General features: G+C 40.7%; 1 protein-coding gene across 6 annotated transcripts in view; it reads right to left on the bottom strand.

Annotated features, from left to right (window-relative positions):
* The window catches only part of LOC110959664 (RNA-binding Raly-like protein), a 99,108-nt gene that overhangs the window by 70,585 nt on the left and 12,625 nt on the right, over positions 1-15,898 (bottom strand). For all 6 annotated transcript variants that reach the window (XR_007943792.1, XR_007943793.1, XM_051952246.1 and 3 more), the window contains exon 2: positions 12,060-12,132. Coding sequence is in view for 4 of the 6 variants with exons in the window: in XM_051952246.1 (XP_051808206.1) it covers positions 12,060-12,132 (73 nt within the window). In the remaining 2 variants the exon portion in view is untranslated. The remainder of the gene's footprint in view (positions 1-12,059; positions 12,133-15,898) is intronic.

Below are 15,898 nucleotides of genomic sequence, written 5' to 3'. Positions count from 1 at the left end.
AGTTACTATGTTTATAGGTAACTGGTCTTTATTTTGCTCAGTTCATTATTCAAAAGGTCTGATTAGTGAGGTACAGAGTGTCATGATCTATGTTTGAGCACCTTTACCTTTCTGACAATTCACTTGCCATATAATGCTACACAGACTTAAATTTAGGGTTTTTCAATTAGTTTTATGATTAGATGCTTTTATGTACTCCGACTTATTCCTACCGTCCAAAAACATACTCAGGTTAATTGGCAATTCCAAATTGTCCCTAGATGTGAATGTGTCTCCTGCCTTCACCCTAAGTCAGCTGGGATAGACTCCAGCTCCCCATGACCCTAATGAGGATTAAGCATTGTCTAATGGATGGATAGAGGGATTGTAAACACCTGTTTTCACTTTGATATTAAATTGTTGATTTTTTTTTTTTTTTTTTTTGCAAATTCCTGTCAAAAAAGCCAAAATTATATTGACAATGATCTAAATAAAAAGGTGAAACATCCAAGGCATGTCAGGGATGTGGGGTGTGGTGAACCCAGGTGCAGACACAATAGACAGACGGCCTAGCTTTATGAAAAAGAATTTATTAAAATAAAACAACTAACTGAAAACAAGACTGAGGTGGCTTCAATAACTAAACAGCGGCAAACTACAGAACAGAGGAAAAATACTCACAACCCAGGAACTATGGCAGATGGCGAAACAAACTAACTGAAGGCCAAATGAAAATCACTGAGTCCAAAATGCAATCCATAAACGGGGAAGCTGTGTAATCCTGTGAGCAATGTTATCCAGGGGAAAGGAGGGAGCGGAGACGGGAACAAGGTGAGTCCAAGACGATGAGCCAGCAACAACTGAGAACAATGGCCGGGCTTAAATACAGAGGGGAAGAACAGGTAAAATGAATCTGAGCTGATTGCGTCAGGTGACAACAATCAGGGACCAAGTGCAGAGAAAGCAGGGAACAGCAGACAGAGGGAGACAGAGAGACCAGACAACACAGAAGGAAAAACAGGAAAAGGTACCAACTGATGCAGAATCCTGACAAGGCAGGTGAATGTTTTGTAGGCATTATATCTACTTATAAAAAGCTGTTTAGTGGAGTCAGTTACCTAAAACAAATAGATAACCAAGTTTTTAATCGGTTTCCTCTAGAAACACAATTCTGCTATATTTGTAATTAAAGTGTTTTACTAACAAGACCCACACACAATATTTTGGTAATTTCAATGTTTGTACTTGATTATGCCACCTATCCTGCTAAAATGGTCTGAGGTAGCATGGTGTAATTTCCTGACTGTGAAGGCAACATCCTGTGCTCTTTATGTTGGTGGTCCTGGCTTCAAAGAGAAGGGATAGCACCAGTCAAAAGCTACAACTCTGACTTTTTAGAAGAAGAAAAAGAACGTCTTTATTGTCATACAGAGTACAACAAAATTGCTATCACATACTGATGGGGGAAGCTGCCATGCAAGGTGCATGGAACACAGCTCATCAGGAGCAGTTAGGGGTTCGGCGTCTTGCTCAGGGACACTTCAGCATAAGCTCTCCAGGCTAAGAATGAAACCAGCGACCCTCCGGTTGCAAGACAGCCACTCTACTGATTGAACCATGCCGCCAGCTCTAATGCAAACCAGTGGATGGTGTTACACTATTTTCATGTGTGTGTCTCTCTGTCTGTCTGTCTGCGTGTGTGTGTGTGTCATTACATGTTAAACTTACAGCTGCTGGACTCTGTGACACAGATCATCCAACTTTGCACTGACATGCCGTCAAACAAACTGAGCATATGGAGCAAGACTGCAAAACTACAGTCTTTAGAGTTTGTTCATGTATTTTCAGTATACTCCAGTATAACGAGTTTGATTTTCACACGTATTTTTAATGCATCTTTTTCAGTGAGGCTGAAGTACTGCCAGTTCAGTTTTCAGTCTCCTCTACTGTTTTTACTACAATCTTGATCCACCTGATTTTAAAAATTTGCAGATTAAATATGTGGAAATTTGAAAAAAATGATATATCACAAATTTTTTTTCAAGTTTGGCTAAAAACAAAGTGTAACAAAGGACAAGGGGAACCAGTTTAGCATGCAATATGATGTTACACACAAAGCAAAGGAAGGTTGAAAGGAAAGGTTTACAAAACTGTGGTGAGACCAGCCATGTTGTTTGGTCTGGAGACAGTGTCCCTGAGGAAAAGACAAGAGGTGGAGGCTGGAGGTAGCAGAACTGAAGATGCTGAGGTTCTATTTGGGAGTGACCAGGATGGATAGGATCAGGAATGAGTACATCAGAGGGACAGCACATGTTAGAGGCTTTGGAAATAAAGTCAGAGAGGCCAGACTGAGATGGTTCGGACATGTCCAGAGGAGAGAGAGTGAATATATTGGTAGAAGGATGCTGAGTTTCTCACTGCCAGGCAGGAGGCCTAGAGGAAAACCAAAGAGGAGGTTTATGGATGTGGTTAAAGAAGACATGAAGGTAGTTGGTTTGAGAGAAGAGGATGCAGCAGACAGGGTTAGATGGAGGCTATTGATTCGCTGTGGCGACCCCTGAAGGGAAAAGCCGAAAGGAAAAGAAGAAGAAGAAGAAGAAGAAGAAGACACAAAGCAAGTGACTTCATTGTCATTCAAGCTTCCAGTTGAAACGAAAACATCTGATCTGTTTGCAGTGATAAGAGACTGTAACCTTCCTCTTATCATGTTCCTGACATGGTACTTTCATTGTTTCATGAAACATTATCCATCCAGTAAATGTGGAACACTATAGCGAAACACAGTCAATCAGAGTCAAACTCAAGGCATGTCTTCAGGACATAAAGGCCTGGATTACTTCTACACTACTGTTCAAATGTTTAGAAATATCCTTATTTTTGAAAGAAAAGCATTTTTTCCAATGAAGATAACATTAAATTAATCACAAATACAGTCTAGACATTGTTCATGTGGTAAATGACTGGTCTAGCTAAAAACAGCTGATTTTTAATAGAATATCTACATAGCAGTACAGAGGCCCATTTCCAGCAACCATCACTCCTATGTTCTAATGCTACATTGTGTTAGCTAATGGTGCTGAAAGGTTAATTAATGATCAGAAAACTCTTCTGCAATTATGTTAACACATGACTAAAAATGTAAGCTTTCATGGAAAATGTAAAATTGTCTGGGTGACCCCAAACTTTTGAACAGTAGTGTATTTTTCATTATGTAATTTCAGGCAAAACTAAGGCCATTGTATTTGGCCCTAAACACCTCAGAAACACACTATCAGATAGCTGCTCTTGATGGCATTCCCTTGACTTCCACTTCTAAAGTGAGGAACCAGGACATGTCGTTAAATTCACACATTAAGCATGTCTGCAAGACAGAGATTTTTAGACAAGATTAGGTTTAAACCTTTCCTCTTTTAAACTGTGTAGTTAGGGTTGCTCAGGATCACCTGAGGTGTCCCTTAGTTATGATGCTAAAGGTTCAGACTTCTGGAGGATTCCCATGATGCACTACACTCCTCTGTCTCTTCTTTACAGTTTTATCACCATTTACTGTCACTGACTTTGTATCTCTCTTTGTTGTTTGTGTTTTATTCCCCCTGCAGGTGCCTCTGGATCTAGAGCTACACATCTCTGATCTGTAGTTGCTGGTCTCATTGATCTCTTAAGTGTTCATGGTTGTCTAACATATTGTTTCACTGTTGTCCAAGTGCTATACCTGCTATTTCTGTCCTGATGGGAGGGGTCTTTTCCTGGATGGCTATGTTAATGGTAAAAGGTCTGCATTTATGCTGTGCCCTTTTACCTTAGTGGCACTGAAAAGACTTTAAGATGCTTCCCGTTCACCCATTCACACACACCTTCACAGATCAATGTGACAGAGCTGCCATGCAAGATGCTCCCTGCGATTGGGAGCAATGTTGGGTTCAGTATCTTGCCAAAGGACACTTCGGCATACCCACGTTGGGATCTCCCTGATGAGGGATGATGAGTCTGAAAATGATGTGAATTAACTGCCTTCACAAATACAAGCTCTCAACCGAACTGAACACCTATGGGAGATTTTAGACTGATATGATTCTACCACCATCAAATCACTAAATCAGGAAATATCATTTGGAAGCCCAGTGTCAGGGCTCCCTCCTCACCCCCGTCCTTCCCACCTGACATCCCCAATACCCCCTTTCCCATCTGGTTCTTCTCCCTCTCTTGCTCCCCTCTTCCATTCATGCTCCCCTCTCTGTCACTCAGTTTCTGTCTGTCTCCCATCTGCTCCTCTGCCCCTGTCTCTCCCTTGGTCTCCTTGGTCTCCCATCTGCTCCTCTGCCCCTGTCTTCCCCTGCAGCTCGGTGCCTGAGTGGAGTTTGGCTTCCCAGCTGACTCCACTCAGGCAATCAACTACCCCTACGGCTCCCGGACAGCTGAAGGACATCGACCTGATTACACACCTCAGCAATAAGAACCGGCTCATCCTTCCACTCCCTGCCAGATTGTTGAACAAAGACCTCACAGTCAGTTTGCGCTCTAGCCTCCTGTTAATCTGTTGAGTTTGCCAAGTTTCTTACTTTGCTTTCTCCTGCTCCTTGCCCAGATTCAGCTGTCCGGGATCCCCTGCCGTCCTCCTTCCCCTCCGGCTCTCCCCAGACCACTGGATACCGGTTTTCCCTCCTCACTGGACCCGCCTGTTCCTGCCTGGACCTCCCGTTCCTGCCTGGACCCCCCTGTTCCTGCCGTGACCCCCCGTTCCTGGCCAAACCCCCCACTACACCGGCCGCTCCCCGCTCCCAGCACTCTGGTTTTCCCCCATCGAGCCACTATTTACCCTCCAACAATAAAGCACTTTCATTCCAGCCAGCCTTGGTAGTGTGGCTCTCTGCTCGGGTCCAACCCGCTCGTTCATGACACCCAGTGTTCATACTTCCAGTAGAGTTCAGAGACTTGGAGAATTGATGACAAAGAGCCAACACTTTACTTAGACATCTAAGTTTTTCCTATGATCAATTATCAGTCAGTGCATTTTGATATTGTAAACTGTAATTACTATATTGCAGTACTGAAAAAGTCATCACAACACCTCAGCATAGGAATTAAACCTAATTCTTGATTTCTGATTTTTCTTATCCATCACTGATATAGGAGTAAACATCAATGCACCAAAAGACAACACAGAAACTAATCACCTTTTCTGATTGACAAAGATCATCCATCCATCCATCCATTCTCTATACACCGCTTTATCCTCACTAGGGTTGCGGGGGGTGCTGGAGCCTATCTCAGCTGACTCGGGCGAAGGCAGGGGACACCCTGGACAGGTCGCCAGTCTGTCGCAGGGCTACTGACAAAGATCAGAGCAATTAAAACAAAACCTCACCCAAGGAGGTTCAAGCTGTCACTGTGACATAGAAAGTGATTGTGTGTTTTTGTTTGTGTGCTGTTTAACTTCACCTGTGCAGTAAAGTATTGATAAAGTATTAGTCACACCCAAACATGCCTGCTTCTTTCACCTCAGAGTGAAGCTCTGAGCTCCCCTGAAGTTCAGTGAGACTGAAGTACAGAGTGCATACGCTGCTTTCAAAAGCCTTTTTTGCAAACATGAAAGGACATGTAGGAGACACTACGTAAGATAATTGCACTCGTATATGGGCACCACCTCGCCAGGCGAGGAATTAATTAAAATTAACTAATTTAAATTTTGATTAGTGTTATATCTTAAAGGCTTGAATTCTCGGTTAAAATTGACCCACAGTTCTTACACAATGAAACACTCAAAGCTGTAATTTGGTCTAAAATGAAGCATTTATTGACTATTCTATTAAAATAATGACAAGTGAACTATGTACAGTGAGAAATGTGATGTGTGTGTACGTGCATGCGTGACTACGGGTATGTGTGTGTGCATGCGTGTGTCTGAGAGACTGGTGTGTGTTCAAATTAGCATATTGAGACCGGAAATATGGTGAGGAGAAGCCAGATAACTAACTTGACGAGGTAAACTGTAATTTGGATTAAGAAAGGTTCGTAAAAGAATAAACGGATTTAATGAATTTGGGTAATCAATTAGTTAGTCACATCAAACCCCTGATCAGGCAGAGAACTCAGCTGGTTCTTACTGTAGTGAACTGTCATATGCTGGGACGCAGAATTCGCAGACAGATGACTCCTCACAGCGTGAAGGGATGGCTTTGCTTCCCAGATGCTGTGTGTCACGATGGTGATGTGGTCGTCCTGCATGTGTGGATCAGTTCAGTTGACGGAGATCTGGTCCAGCAGATTTCCGGTGTGGTCAGCTGAGTGGAGCCGGGTTCGGTTGAAGAGAAAAATTCACTTGATCAAAAATGAGGGCTCTCGTAATATTTTAGCAGGCATTAGCCGAATAAAAGAATGGGTAAACTGTAGAGCCCAAAAATTTGAAAAATGTAAATCGGTTCTTAATCAGTTCTTTATCGAAATTCACGAATAAAGTTCGGCTTAAAAATGAGCAAAAATGTCTAAATTAATGTTACAAAATTTAAGAGATAAATAATTAACACTTTGAGATGAAGAAACTTCAGGAGATAGAAAAAACGCGCTTTAGATAAGGAAAATAATGGGAGACTCTGACGTGCATCCCACAGACAGAGGCGGAAGGGAAGAGAGCCTGAGGTGGGGGCTACAGCTGAATTTATCTGTGGGTCCGGCTAAGGGGAGGACCCAGGATGCTTGGGCGCGAATCTCCACTCGAAATTTGACTCTCCCTATGTTCTCACAGAGAGGCAGAGAAGAAGGAATGATCCATAATGGATTAAAATATTGGGATAGTAAACGATTAAGCGGTCTGTGTATCTCTCACCATAATCCAGTTAAGCAATGTACAGGTTAACACATATGTGAGTATTATATGAGTTATTTAATTCATAACTATATGTTCAGTGTGTTCTAAACATTAATAATATATGTCACGGTGAAGATATGATAACATGTCATACATCTGATAATGAACAAATACAAGAATTCATCTTTTCAACATGAATAGGAAGAAGGAAAAGAAGAAATCAGATTAAACCTCACAAATTAATAAATCCACTTCTGTAAAAGATAGAAGTGAGATTTTTGGATATGTTATAGAGGAAACACTTTCAGTAGTCTGGATAAACCTGTAAACACAGAATACATCTCAGAAACATTAATTTTGAAAATGTTTCTTGTTTCAGTCAAAGAGAGAGAGGGTGCCTCTCTGTCTGTGTGCTTCAGCAGCAGTCATACTTTTTATGACCCCTAGAGCCAGGCAGAGATGTCTCCAGTGAGGGTGCATTCCTGACAGAGGAGGGGTTTTAGTATGAAAAAGAATTAAACACAACATTCATAGCATGAAAGTGAAAGTCATTGTCTTTCAATAAGAAAAGGCTGCTCCGGGTGCAGGTTCAGCAGGGAGATCCATCTCTCTGTGGATGAAAACACACAGAAATACAAATGTCCCAACTTTCCTCCAGTAATGGGTGTTGGTCAACGCTGGAGAGAGAGCTTATCTGAGTTTGATCGGCTCAGGAATTCCAGAGGCCTTCGCTGAGTACATTACAGACATCTGCAGGGAGGGTGATTTAAAATGCAAGATGGCGCAACCAGAGGTTCTGTGAGGGCTTCAACCTGAGAGACAAATCTACAGAGTATGAGAGTAAAAAACAGGGTAAAAAACGATACAATACAACCCACATATTTGCCCAGAGATGGTGACAGTGTCGCTGTACAAGGGATTCTTTGATACCCTATGTGTGAATCTAAGATGCATCAATGTAGCACAGTAAATCAATCATCAGTCACCATTGCACTGCAATTATTAGGTCATTTATATACACTACCAGTCAAAAGTTTGGCCTCCCCCAGACAATTTCATGTTTTCCATGAAAATTCACATTTTTTGTGTGTGCTAACAAAATTACACAAGGGTTTTCTAATCATCAGTTACCCTTTCAAAACCATTAGCTAACACAATGTAGCATAAGAACACAGGAGTGATGGTTGCTGGAAATGGGCCTCTGTACCACTATGTAGATATTCTATTTAAAATCAGCTGTTTCCAGCAAGAATAGTCATTTACCGCAGGAACAATGTCTAGACTGTATTTCTGATTCATTTAATGTTATCGTCATTGAAAAAAACTGCTTTACTTTCAAAAATAAGGACATTTCTAAGTGACCACAAACATTTCGACAGTAGTGTATATAATTCCTTTATACACATAATTTTTAAAATCTAAAATTGAATAGACTACTAAAAAGTCTTCAGAATGTGAGATTTTTCATTAAATGAAAACATGACAAGAACACCAGCGTGCCATCATTCAATTCAATCAATTCAAATCAAAAAACTAATTCTTCTGAACTGAAAGAAAGACAAAAAGGTTCAGACCTAAAATTGCTGCAGGATGTAAAACTGTTTAAATAAACACAACTCAGGCACTGCAAACTAATTAGACAGTTGTACACAGAATTTCTACTGAAACCTCATGTAAGCCAGCAAGTCTGTAAGCTCTCCAAGCCCCCAAATCACTCAGCATTTAGTGATTTTGGTGTCGGACAAGAGACAATCAGCAAGCACTAGGCAACCAAGCAGTCGTGACAGATGTACCACAGCACCACCACTATTCTCCTTTGAGTAAACTTTTGAAGACTTTTAATGAAGCTTGGAACAAAATATTTTTACTTATGACTTATGTTTCCTGCTACCTGTGAATACTTCTGGCATTGATAAATGCTGGATCCTCACTGACCTTCTACATTTTTTATCTCAGGTAGGTTCTTGGCTGCTCAAAGCAGCTTTGGAGTCATTAGTTTTGATTAGAACACAAAGAAGGAGGCTGAACCCATCTGGATCACAACCTGCTGTGTTCAGATGCGAAAATACAGCAGACAGTGGAAAGGTGTGTGTTTTGGGAGGAATGTGAGTGTTTGTTACTCTTCCTATTTTTGTTCTTCTCCTCTTCACAAGCAGGTAGTCATGCTTTCTGTGTTCCTGTCCAAAAAGGAGTGAAACAGAGCTGAAACATCACTGGTCAGGTCTGAAGTATCTCCCTTAGTTCAGACTTTGCATGTGCTGAATGAAAACAAAACTAAACTGGGTACCACATAGTTTAAGCAAGTCAGTGAAATATTCACAGTGGTGACAGTCTTCTTCAGTTTCTGTTCATCTATGGGCTTAAATGCATTCACTGGATACATGGCATTCATTTCTAAAGACAGACAATCTGCACCAAGTGCAGTCATACAAATGACCATGCAAACTCATTAACTGACAGTTACAACTGTGAATACCATAATAAATTATCAAGATATAACAGAGTTAATAATGTGCACTAATACCGAACTTCATACAGACCAACAAAGCTGACCAACATCATGCTACCCAGCCAATCAAAATAACTTCCTAAGAATTATCTGGCAAGCTACCTAACCTCAACTTGTGTTGGTTGTTATTCTGCTGTCAGTGACAGCAAAGTATGACAAATACCTATGGTGGGGCATTTCATTGCTTTTCAGAACAGTGATGTCTAGAATTCAACAGTGTGGCACAGCAAATATCAGCATCTTTCAGTTTGGAGTTTCCAGTGTATTACTCTATCCCATCAACACAAGCTCAGTTTACTTTTGAACAACACAGAGACTTGACCTTTTGCTTTTACTTTCTTCACCTCTGCAGTCAGAATAGCAGACCAGTGACTGTATGACATCACTATTTTTCTGAGGTTTGCATGATCATCAAATTTAAGTGTGAATTTTACATAAAATTTTTTACATAACATAACATAGCATAACATAGCATAACATAACATAACATAACATAACATAACATAACATAACATAACATAACATAACATAACTTAATTAGGGCAGTGGTGGTGCAATGGTTAAGTCTCTGGACTACTAATCAGAAGGGCAGAGGGTCAAATCCCAATGCGGCCACTGCTGGGCCCTTAACCCCTCCTGCTCCAGGGGCACTGTACTGTGGCTGACCCTGCGCTCTGACCCCCCCCAAATTGGGGAGATATTGAAAAAAAATCAAAAAATTTCCCTCATGGGATTAATTAGGGGTAATAAATAAATAATAACTGTGAGCTTATTAGCCAAAACCTGAAATATTCCTGTCAACCATCCCATTATCTTTTCATATTTTTACTTTCTAATGACTTCACTGACTTGTCTAAATGGGACTCCATGGCTGGTACACTTACAAGCTTCTTCAATTTATGCTCTGCAGTGATACTTTCCTCTGCAGTGCAGCTTCAATAATTCTCAACTCATTAATTATCACTTCAAGTTGTATCAGTATTATGTGATGAATTATGTATTTTTGCTAAATTTGGTTGGTAATTTGTGGCAGACGTTTTAACTGATTACAGATGAAACAGATTCACACAGCACTAGTTCTGAAATCCACAAACATGCTCAGGACAGGCTGTGAGCTCTGACCCTTCACCTTAGTTTCTCATGACAGTCGGGATTCAAGAATTACGGATTATTTGAGCCTGCAGTCTCTCGTTGCTGCAGTAAGTAAATTGTGTGAAAGTCTAAACAGTGAGGGTTCATACAGAGTTAACTGTTCCCAGTGGTTCTCTTCATAGAGCTCCACAATCTCTTGGGTTTTGCTTCGCGGCTGCCTAGATATAAATCCCAACTCTAGCTGCTGCAGAGTTGTGTTCATCTCGACTTTAATCCTTCCAGCAGCGGGCAGCGGTGGGATTTGGAGGATAGTTTGGCTTTAGTTTCCATGTAAACAGTGAATGAGGTTAAAGCTGGGGACAGCTGGACCATCACTCACTGTCAGCTTCACACAAACTTCAACAGCAAAACCACTGAGTAAACCAGCATTGAAAACCACTCACAAAACTACTGCTATTCTGAAAAGTACTACTGGTCAGCATTCATGTTTAGTATGCACTAGATGTGGTCAAAATTACTCCAAACAATATCCATCCATTCGTCATCTATACACCTCCTCATTAGGGTTGCAGGGGGGCTGATGTCTATCCCAGCTGACTTAGGGTGAAGGCAGGGGACACCCTAGACCGGTCACCATACAGAGACAAACAAGCAAAGTTACACCTTCGGACAATTTAGAGATACCAATTAACCTCAGCATGTTTTTGGACTGCGTGAGGAAGCTGGAGTACACGGAGAAAACCCACACATGCACAGAGAGAACATGCAAACTATACATGCAGACAGATCCTGGTAAGGCGGGGACACAAACTGGGATCTTAATACACTATAAATCTATTAACTACTTGAAGCTCTTTTGTACCAGTGCAATGCATTCATTCATTTTACAGACTCATCAAGCAGGAGTCACAGTTTGAAAGTCTTCATAGCCACATGAGCCTGTCTATAAAGACTTACTGCATTATTTTGAATGTATTCATAGAATTAAGCCTAATGAAATTTCATTTTCTCTGTAGTAGTTCATTGATATCATAAATGCAACACACTATAGTTTTTTTATACACAGCAAAAAGGTTTAAAAAAAAAACAATATATGCAATGGTATCTTCATTATAAATGGCAAAAGGGTTTTGTAGGAAATGGGTCCAAATGACTCTTTGAGTGTTAAAGGTTGCTGACCCCTGATCTATACAGAGGAGGGGGTTAAAAGTCAGCCCTTGGTCCCAAAATCTATGGTCCTATGGTCCTACGTGCATGCTGAATTAGGTTGGTGACATAACACAAAATCATTTTTTCCGTCAACAAATCATGCAATAGATCTCCCAACTATCAACAATCGGTTGGCTTTCACTGTTTTTTTCTCTCAGAATACCGGTGTACATTTCAGCATAATAATAACAAAAGAGATTCTGCAGCAGAATACTGTGATGTAAATTCCTCTTCGTGACATTTAATATTGTGATGTCCCTTTACATTGTTACATTTTACATGTCTCTTTCATGGATGTAGTACCTTTAGACACTCTTTCTAGATTCCCTCTTCCTATATTTCTTGTACATTTACTATAACTGAAGTTTGCTAAATATGACACCACAAAAGTAAGATTCAAACTAAAGCAGCTGACCCGCAGCACAATGTGAGCCACAGATATGCAGTACAGCAGGGCTGACTGACCTGTCATGATCGCTGCTTCCTCTCTTGCCTGTAGTGGTGCGACCAGCTCTCAGCTCACCGTTCATCTTGGTGTCTGAAAAACAAATCGTCATATCAGCCTAAACAAGGAGGCCTGGAGTCTCACTGCTTGAGCACAATGAAGGTAGACAGGTAACACAGCCTGATCCTGTTGCTATCTCTCTCCCACACACACTTGCAAACACATTTCTACATAACACATTTCCATCACTTTAGAGGACATTTTATAGACTTAAATTCATTTTCTAGAGAATTATGCTCATGCTGACCTAAGGTACCGTATGATGTTTACTTCATGGGTTTTTGCTGTTTGTCCCCAAAAGCAAGTTGCGTCACCACAATGCAATTGTGAAAACAGAAGAATGTCCCCACAGCATGAGTGATGCACAAAGCAAACCCACACACACAGACACACTACTGTACAATACCAGACAAACAGCTCTCATATACAACTCACAAAACTGAATTAAAATGGGAAAACTATAACCACACACACATAATACACAGCTGCACACTGTTTCACTCCTCAAACGCACACAGACAGACCCAGTGGGCTCAGCCGGCCACCTTAACGAGTGGCCTGAGAGTCTAATTGGCCTCCATCTGTCACACTGGAGTTAATTTTCTTTCACATTCATACTGCTTCCCTCCTTTCACCAGCAAACATGTACCTGCCTGTCAGCCAGAGAGAGGAAAGGAGTGTCTGGCTTTGCAAAAATACAAGATTGATTTCAGAAAACACATAAACTCTTGCAATACAATAAAACTAAGATTTCATGCAGCCTCCATACAGCCCTGAGGATTGTTAGGAAGTCTAAAATGCTGTACTCCCAGGGAAAGCAAGAGCATCAGTCCTTCAAGTAAAGTCCTCTAGTGGCCTTGAAGTTGTGCCTTATTTTTTACAGCAGCAAAGGAAACATTATCATAGAGGAACAAAGTCTGCTTAATGAAGAGAATAGGGTGGCTCGATGGTATAAAAACATTAGGCTTTAAGAAGTGGGCTTCTTTTGATTACATGTTTCATTTCAACAGTGTTTGTCAAATAATCACGGCTCTGATCATTCCCTTGTGTTAACAGAGTAGCCTCAATCTTTTTTCTTCACCAATTCTTTGGCATTATCTTAATTAAACTGAAAGTAATTTTAGTTTTGAAATTGTGATTTGTGACAGTTATAGATGGAGAAACAAAGTAATCCAAAAAAAAGAGGCATCAAGTCAGTTACTCATCTCATCGAGTCCCGGCCTGGGGCTTTCTGCATGGAGTTTGTTTGTTCTCCCTGTGCATGCATGGGTTTTCTCTGGGTTCTCCAGCTTCCTCCCACAGTCCAAAAACATGCTGAGCTTAATTGTTAACTCTAAATTGTCCATAGGTGTGAATGTGAGTGTGATTGGTTGTCTCTCTATGTAGCCCTGTGATAGACTGATGACCTGTTCAAGGGGTCCCCTGCCTTCACCTTAAGTCACCTCACAACCCGATTGAGGATTAAGCGGTGTATAGATGATGGATGGATGGAATGGAAGTGAGGTTAAGATGTACTTGCTGTTGGAAATGTTTAAAGGTGCATCAGTGGATGTTTTGACCAGTAAGAGGCAATAAAAAAACAGGTAGATGCAGGTAGTGTACACTAGCTCCATATTACATTCTGGTCAGCAAGCTTGATTATTGATTAACGGGGGACTGGGAGAAACAATCCTCTGCTTAATACTGATGGATCTGACTCAAGCTCTACAAAACAAATGGTTTTCTCTTTCACTCAAGTGAAGAAAATTCTGGTTTCTTAGCAATGCAATCAATAGTCCGTTTGCCCTGTTACACAACATGAGAAACAGTTCAGTTTCTTTATTTTTTCTGCTTACTGCAATATTCTACATTTGCTATTTTGAAAAATCATCAGCCACAGGTAAAGTGTTGCTAAATTTGCAATTTACAGCATCCAAATGCTGTCCTGTCACCTGGAAATACTCTTTGTCATGCTTTAGCAACTGAGTCATGTGTGTGAACTTGGGTCAGTCAAGTATCCCAGCATACATTTCACATCAAGAAGGAGACAGAGAAAATGCAAAATGGAAGAGAAGAGGACAGAGGGGGCAAAAAGGGTTATAATGGCTGACATACTGGATTTATTGAAGCAGTCTGCCGGTGATGCTGAGGACAGTGGCAAAGGGGCAGAAACATCTGTGAGAGCCGTGAGCAGGGAGCAGCTGGTCACCATGTTTACATGCTCTGTGCTGGTAACTCCCTAAATGAACTAAATGTTTATGCTCAGGGATTTCAGTTCTAGAGTCCTGCTGAATGTTTGAAAATCTCCAAGGTGAAACTCTGACTCTACACAAGTGAGAAATTCCTGTTAAATTCCACTAAAATGTTTATTAAAAATACTGACCAACTTTTAGGGCTGCACAGTGGATGGGTGGTTAAGATCCCCAGTTCGCGTCTTGGCCTCCCCAGGATCTTTCAACATGTTTGCATGTTCTCCCTGTGAATGCGTTGGTTTCCTCCGGGTTCTCCAGTTTCCTCCCACATTCCAAAAACTTGCTGAGGTTACTTGGTATCTCTAAACTGTCCATGGGTGTGAATGTGAGTGTGCTTGTTTGTCTCTATATGCAGCCCTGCGACAGACTGGCAACCTGTCCAGGGTGTCCCCTGCCTTTGTCCTAAGTCAACTATCATAGAATCTAGTCCCCTTCGACCTGAATGAGGATTAAGCAGTATATAGATAATGAATGGATGGATGGATGGATGGACGGACGGACGGACGGACGGATGGATGGATATGGACATGGGCGGATGATCAACTTTTAAAGTAAATAGGTACAATGAACTTGTAGCCTAAATTTGATCATTTTCTTTTAGACTGCTCAGCAATTCATTTTTACATTGATGCCTGTAAGGCATATACTATTTGTGAGACAGACTAACAAGAAAACTGTTGTCAAATCCTCTATAGTCTAAAACAAGACATGACTCTGAAAAGGAAAGAATGCAAGAAAAGGGAGCAGGAACCAGCACAGATCCAAAAATAAAAGCATTCAGAAAGTGCAGTGCTCCGCCAGGACTGCTCAGTCGCAGTGGCGGCTGGTGAATTTTTCTCTTGGGGGGGTGCACTTAATTTACCAAACCAAATAGCAGAGTCGGCAACACCGGAATACAAGAATTGATGTAAATTATGTTCACAGCCATTTGATGTGCTACGAGGGTACACCTAAGCACTACTGCTGAATCAAATAGACAATTAAATGCACGTAAATGTTACCAGCTAGTGAATTTGAATTTATCTCCCCAGTGTTTGATATGATTTGCTCCAGATAAGGTGTAATTGGTACACACAAACCCTTAAAATCTCCTTTTCTATAATTAAACAAATTAACAATGTATAAATATGCAAATCTCTTTTTTACTTCAAAAGTTAAAAAAAGAAACAATTCATTTTTCCAGCTTCAAAGAGTGCCAAGTGCTTCTTCTGTCCAGCAAAATCTTTGGAACAACATATTTATATTTACATACTCAGATAAACAAAAACAAATCCATACCAGTGAAACCAACAAACATTGGACATTTTGTTAAAAAAAAACCTAACTATAAGGCTTAAAGCAGACAGTGCTTCTGTGAGCTAACTTTTACATTAACAACCTTACATGACAATGAGAAAACAGCAAATCTGCATATTTAAGATCAAAGCAATAAAAATTTGTCACTTTGCCTGAAAACAAAATACTAAAACCATTAGGCATTATACTATGTATAACTGTGCATGTGACAAATAAAACCTATCTTATCTTAGGCTTTGAGCCCAAAGTGCTTCTGTCAACTAACATTAAAT

This window comes from Acanthochromis polyacanthus, chromosome 8 (assembly GCF_021347895.1).
Source record: "Acanthochromis polyacanthus isolate Apoly-LR-REF ecotype Palm Island chromosome 8, KAUST_Apoly_ChrSc, whole genome shotgun sequence".
In the NCBI taxonomy this organism is placed as follows: Eukaryota; Metazoa; Chordata; class Actinopteri; family Pomacentridae; genus Acanthochromis; species Acanthochromis polyacanthus.
The sequence above is the reverse complement of the archived record's forward strand: the minus strand, read 5'-3'. Positions and strand labels throughout refer to the sequence as shown.